The sequence below is a fragment of the Otolemur garnettii genome, unplaced genomic scaffold (assembly GCF_000181295.1).
Source record: "Otolemur garnettii isolate 467f Iridium unplaced genomic scaffold, OtoGar3 scaffold00068, whole genome shotgun sequence".
Lineage (NCBI taxonomy): Eukaryota > Metazoa > Chordata > Mammalia > Primates > Galagidae > Otolemur > Otolemur garnettii.
In genome coordinates, this window is record NW_003852463.1 from 1,992,324 (window position 1) to 1,998,509 (window position 6,186).

Sequence of the window (6,186 nt, forward strand, 5' to 3'; positions counted from 1 at the left end):
AAAAAAAAAAAGAAAGAAAAAGAAACAAACAAACATGAAAGAGGAAGGGGACTCAAACAGTATGTAGTGGGGGCCCAGTGGGGTAATGATAGCATCCCTACTCCCCCTTTACCTATTCCTGTGCCCTGAACCAGGGGGACAGTATGAGCTGGCTGTGATGACTACTGCAGTCCTGAGGCCAGCCCAGGACCCAGGGACTGGCATTTAAACAAAATAAGGACAAACACTGAGGCTAAGAGAAAATGACCCTAACCAAGCACCAGACACCAGCTCCAAAGTTCACCTGGACAGTAAAAATGTTACTGCCTATATCCCTGCCCCACTCCCAGCCCAGCCCTGGCCCAGGCCTGCAGCCGGCTCATCTACACAAAGCAAGGAGGTGAAGAGAGTGAGGCTGGACACTCACCCACTTTGCAATGGGGCAGCCGCGGGAGCTCTTCCCCTCCTTCCCGGTGTATATGACCTTCTCAATCCGAATGGCTTTTCCCTTCTCTCCATACCTGCAGAGGAAGACAGAAGCCACCATTAGCACAGGAAAACCCCATAAGAGAACAACTTCAGTAAGAAGGCAGCCTCAGTGAGCTTCAGTTTGGGTTTCTAGTTATTGTGGGGGCAATAGGGAAGAAAGAGGAAGGTTTAAATCAGAGGTTCACAACCTGTGGGTTGAGACCCACAGGAATTGTATAAAGGGCCACGGCATCAGGAAGGTTGAGAACCACTAGTTTAAATGTTTATTCTGTGCTTATGGGTTCTGCAGACACAGTGGCCACTTCCAAGATCCCAGGCCCTGAAACCCTTCTCTGTTCCATCTCTACACCAGGGCAAAGCAGCACTCAAGCAGAATGTCTTGGATTATTACCTCTAAACTTCCAGGAAGGGAAATCAAAGCCAAGGGTAAACACAGGCATCTGTATCTAAGCCCCCTTAGTTGAGGCACTCTGAGAATTAGCTATTTATAAACATAGTAGATAAGAGAAAATAAACAAATGGGGGAAATCCTTAATCTTTTCTTTGAATAACCCCCAGCTGATGTTTGACCATGATGAGGAAATAAAGCTAAGGCTGGGGAGAAGTGATCCCACCAAGCACAAATGCTGGCCCCAAGGTTCCCCTAGATAGTAAACACACCTGGTTCCTGCACATACTCCCCACCCTGGCCCACAAATGTGTGCACATACACTCAGGACGTCAGCACCTCAGGTCTCTGAGACGAGCTAATCAACCACTATACGTTCACAGGTGAGAAAGAAACTATGGCCCCAGAGTTGAAATGATTTGCCCAAGGCCATACAAGTATATGGCGGTAATGATGGTTAAAGTACAGCCTCAGAAGTCAGACAGACTGGTTTGAGTGCCGGCCCAGGTACTCTTTTGCTTAATAACTGTAGTCAAATTACCGATCTTAACCTAGGTTTTCTCATTAGCAAAATGGAGATAAAAATGGGGCCAGGTGCAGGGGCTCACATCTGTAATTCCAGCACTCTGGGAAGCCAAGATGGGAGAATTGCTTAAAGCCAGAGTTTGAGACCAGCTTGCACAACATGGCAAGATTTCAAATTCATCTCTACAAAAAATGTTAAAATTAGCCAGTTGTTGTGGCACCTGCCACCTTAGCTGCTCAGCTGGCTGAAGCAGGAGGATCAACTGAGCCTAGGAATTCCAGGTTGCAGTGAGCTGTGATTGGGCCATTGTACCCTAGCCTGGATGACAGAGTAAGATTGTCTCTTTTTAAAAAAAAAATTTTTAAAAACGCTCCTACCTCTTAGGCTAGGTAAAAATCAAATGATAACCCATATAAAGTAAATTATTTGAAGTGCTTCAAAGTTCTTGGCACGAGGGAAGAACCTAATAAGTATTAATTATTTTTCATAATGAAAAGTCTGTCTTTATTGAATCACTTTATTTTTAATAGCTTTTAGTTTTAGATACAATATCACATCATCTGCAAAAAATGTCCATTTGCAACCTTCTCCTTTTTGCTCTTTATACATCTACTCTGGTCTCTACTTCCACTGGCCAAGCACTTCTAAGGTAAAAGCAGACTTCTTTGCTTACTTCTCAACTTTACTGAAAATGTTTCCAACAATTCATTACAGATCATAAAGCTGGCTTCACGAAAGAATAAGGGTCCCGTGCTGTAAGGATTTTTAATCAAGAATTGATTATTTTTATCAAATACATGATTGAATGGTTTTCTTCTTTGACCAATCAACATGGTGTGCTATTTTAACAGACTGTCTAAATGAAACTATCCTTTTTTTCGGTAATGAATCCAGTTTGATCCTACTCAACTTCTAGAAATCTTTATTTCAGAATTAACCTACAAGCCCAGGTACACTGGCTCATGCCTGTAATCCCAACATTCTGGGAGGCAGTGGCAGGTAGATCACTTGAGTTTAAGATTAGCCTGTGCGACAGTGAGACCCTGTCTCTAAAAACAGCCAGGGGCGCTGGCCCCATATACCAGGGGTGGCAGGTTCAAGCCCGGCCCCGGCCAAAAAAAAAAAAAAAGAACCAAAATAAAAGTAGCCAGGCGTGGTGGTGGATGCCTGTAGCCTGTAGTCCCAGCTACTTGGGAGGCTGAGGCAAGAGGATCACTTGGGCCCAAGAGTTTGAGGTAGCTGTGAGCTGTGATGCCATGGCACTCTACCATAGGCAAGAAAGTGAGAAAAAAAAAAAAAAAAAAAAGAATTAACTGTTCCCAGATTTAGGAATAAGATATTCATTGTCGCATCAACAGAAAAATTATAAACAACTTAAATGTCCAGAGTAGGATTGGCTATAATAAATTTTATAGTAAAATCAACTTCTATACAATGGAAAACTACTGCACCATCAATTAAGTAGGTTGGCCCCAGTGGCTCATGCCTGTAATACTAGTTCTCTGGGAGGCTGCAGCGTTAGGATCCCGTGAGCTCAGAAGTTTGAGACTAGCCTGAGTAAGAGTGAGACCCTGATTCTACTAAAAATGGAAAAACAAACAAACAAAAAGCAAAAGAAGAAAGAAAGAAAGAAAAGGAAAAACTACCCAGAAGTGGTGGCACAAATCTTTAGCGCTGGCTACTTGGTAGACTGAGGCAAGAGATCACTTAAGCCCAAGAATTTCAGGCTGCTGTGAGCTAGGCTGACATCATGGCACTCTATACTCTAGCCTAGGCAACAGAATGAGACTCTATCCACCACCACTACCCGCTCCCCCCAATAGGCAGGCTAATATGTACTGACATGGATGGGAAGAAATTAAGTTTGGGGGGACAGCAAACAGCAAACAGTGGTTGTACTTTGATCCCATTTGGTTCAAAATTTCTGTACATACACAAATGTATCTGTGTAAATGCCTATAGAAAAGACTGAAAGATAAGCTTTAGAGCTTTATTTACACTTAGACTTAAAAAAAATCTTTTGTTTCATTTCTATAATTAAAAAAAGAGAATTGTTTCTTGGCCTTTTGGCTAAGATCAAGTGAAAAAGAAAACCAAGATCTTCTTAAAATGCTTATCTACTAAAGTTCCTTTGAATTCTATATTCTCTATTTTACTCAAGATCTTAGCAAAGAGATGAAAAGTGTTTCTGATAATTACAACATTAAAACCCTAAGTCTCTATTAGTCCCTTATAGAAAAGTGGACCTAGGACTCTGTGGAGTTTATATAGCATGGTCTGAGTGAAGAGGAAAAGATCAGGTGGTGCTGCTTTTGTTTAGTCCCTGGACAACTTTTATTTCAACAAGCATTTATCAGGAAGCCACCCATGAGTGCAGGGCCTGGGCCCTTGGTATGTCCTAGGGATCCCTGTCAGGAAGAACAGCCCAAAGAGACCATATGACTCTTACTGAGACACAGAGGACTCATGTTCCTCACAGGAGGGTGAGCTGAGGACATGGTCACTGGCTTTCCAACCAGGTCCTTCTCCACCATCCTGCCCTTGTGAGAAATGCGTCCTACAGTGAACTTCACATAAGAAAGCAAATAAAAGTGCCAAACACAGTCTGGACTACTAGATATAAAAAAACAAAAACAAATCAATAGAACTGACTGTGTTTAAAGATAACCAAACAAATCTCCTGTCAGCTCTTTTTAAATATCTTACTTTCTCATGAAGAGGCTCTAATAGTGTGTGTGTATATATAAAACACACATATATACATAAACACACACATATATATACATGTATATATTTATATTTATTTTGGAGACAGGGTCTTGCTATGTTGCCCAGGCTAGACTCAAACTCCTGGGCTCAAGTGATCCCCTCACCTCAGCCTCCCAACCACTATGCCCAGCTACTTCTATTAAGTATACAGACTAACTTCTAGAATATAAACTAAGTCTATGAGGATAGGTTAAAACCTTATTCTAAAAGGCTAACTGAAAATCTTAGCCAGTGATTCTCCAAGGGTAGTGCCAGGGTCAGCAAGACCAGTACCATCTGGGATTTGGCAAGAACAGAACACAGATTCTTGGGGTTCCATTGCAGACCTTCTGGGTCTGACTTTGCGGTGAGGCCCAGCCATCTGTGCGCTTCCACAAGCTCTCAGGAGATTGTAATGCCTGTTTAAGTCTGACATCCCTTTCTCTAAAGCTGTGCTTCTTTAGTGTTATTTCTATCACACAGAAATGAGACTGGTTTGCCCAGAGCTCAGAGGACAGCATTGATTCTTCATTTCTAGAATAAACTTTTTAATGAACTCCTAGGCTGCAAAGAATCCCCTTCCCAGATAGAAGGCATGAGGCTCAGGGCCATGCACCACTCTCAGATACAAGTTTAACAACTGACTCCAATTATCTATGACAATTAGAACCTGGGGACCCAAGAGGCATGAATCCTAAATTGGAATATTTTAGATTTGCTTTCAGTCTCTCCCTCCTTTCTCTAAACCTTAACGGAGAAGCTAAAAGCACCAATGTCTCCTTGATTTCAGTTTATTCCCCCTCTCTGCCTTTGGCCAACTCCTGAAAATAAAGTGTCCTAAAGAGTGGGGGCTGAAGGAGAGGTCTAAAATAGAGACAGCCTGGACCGCTCACCAACTAGATCCTAGCCAGGGGATTTATCTATCATTCATTCCCCTCTTTGTTCCAGAAAGGATTTTTAAAAGATGTCTATAGGATAAAAAGAACAGGTAATGAAATCAAAGGGGGAGTGGGGAAATTACATTGGTATATAAAATACAATCAATGGGGTCTTGTGTATATTTGTGAGAGATGAGCCTGAAACATCTGTCATATGAGAAACCAAACAGCTATTAATGGCTTGTTAGGGTCATGTTAAAAAAAAAAAAAAAACAACTCAGGAGTGAATCTAAATAGGCTCCCGTAGGTCAAAGATGAGAAATTACCTTCCCCCTGATGGTGGTACACAAATCTGGCTTTAAGTTTACTAGCAGCCAATATAAAGATAGAAAGGCAATCTGTTCCACAATTTACAAGGTCCCTAAGATAAAAATAAACCAGTTGCTAAGGAAAAACACAAGTATTCCTGGTCTTGAGAGGAATTCCTCCCTTGGATCGGTTTACAGTTGGCTGTTATTTTTTAAAGCAATGTGGGGGGAAGGAGGGTTGGGGAAGAGAAGACGAATCTTAACTTTATCACTATCTCTTGATTTCTGTTTCAAAACGTACTCTTTTGTAACTAAAAGTTGCTTAAGAGAGCTGTCTGAAAATGTTATAAAATTATTGCCAAAAACCACACACACGTACAAAAAGACTACCTCAAATCAAAATTGTACATCTGACTCCCTTGGAGCAAATTGATAGCGTCAAGATTCCCTACAAAAGTCACTGCCCAAAATGCTGACTGGCCCAACCTGAGAACCACAACATACACACAGGCAAGCAGGGACAACACACACACGGTTTTTAATTTGTTTCATTCTCACGGAATCAGAAGGGCCCTTTAAATCAAGTTTGAATTTACTGATTGGGTCTTTGACCCAATACTTTTCTGAGAGGCTATTCTGAATATGTTTCCATGTAGCATAGAAAATTAAGGGTGATTATCACAGATCACTGTCCTCCACACATCTTACTTTTTACTCATTCAGAGAAGCCATTAAAAATCACAGTCCCGGCTCGGCGCCTATAGCTCAACCGGCTAAGGCGCTAGCCATGTACACCTAAGGTGGCGGGTTCAAATCCCCAGCCCGGACCCGCCAAACAACAATGACGGCTGCAACCAAAAAATAGCCGGG

The 6,186-nt window shown here is 42.0% G+C and overlaps 1 protein-coding gene across 1 annotated transcript in view; it reads right to left on the bottom strand.

Moving 5' to 3' along the window:
* TET3 (tet methylcytosine dioxygenase 3) overlaps positions 1 to 6,186 on the bottom strand; it is a 122,840-nt gene that overhangs the window by 27,840 nt on the left and 88,814 nt on the right. The window contains exon 5 of the mRNA XM_003793390.3: positions 407 to 500. Coding sequence (XP_003793438.2) covers positions 407 to 500 — 94 coding nt within the window. The remainder of the gene's footprint in view (positions 1 to 406; positions 501 to 6,186) is intronic.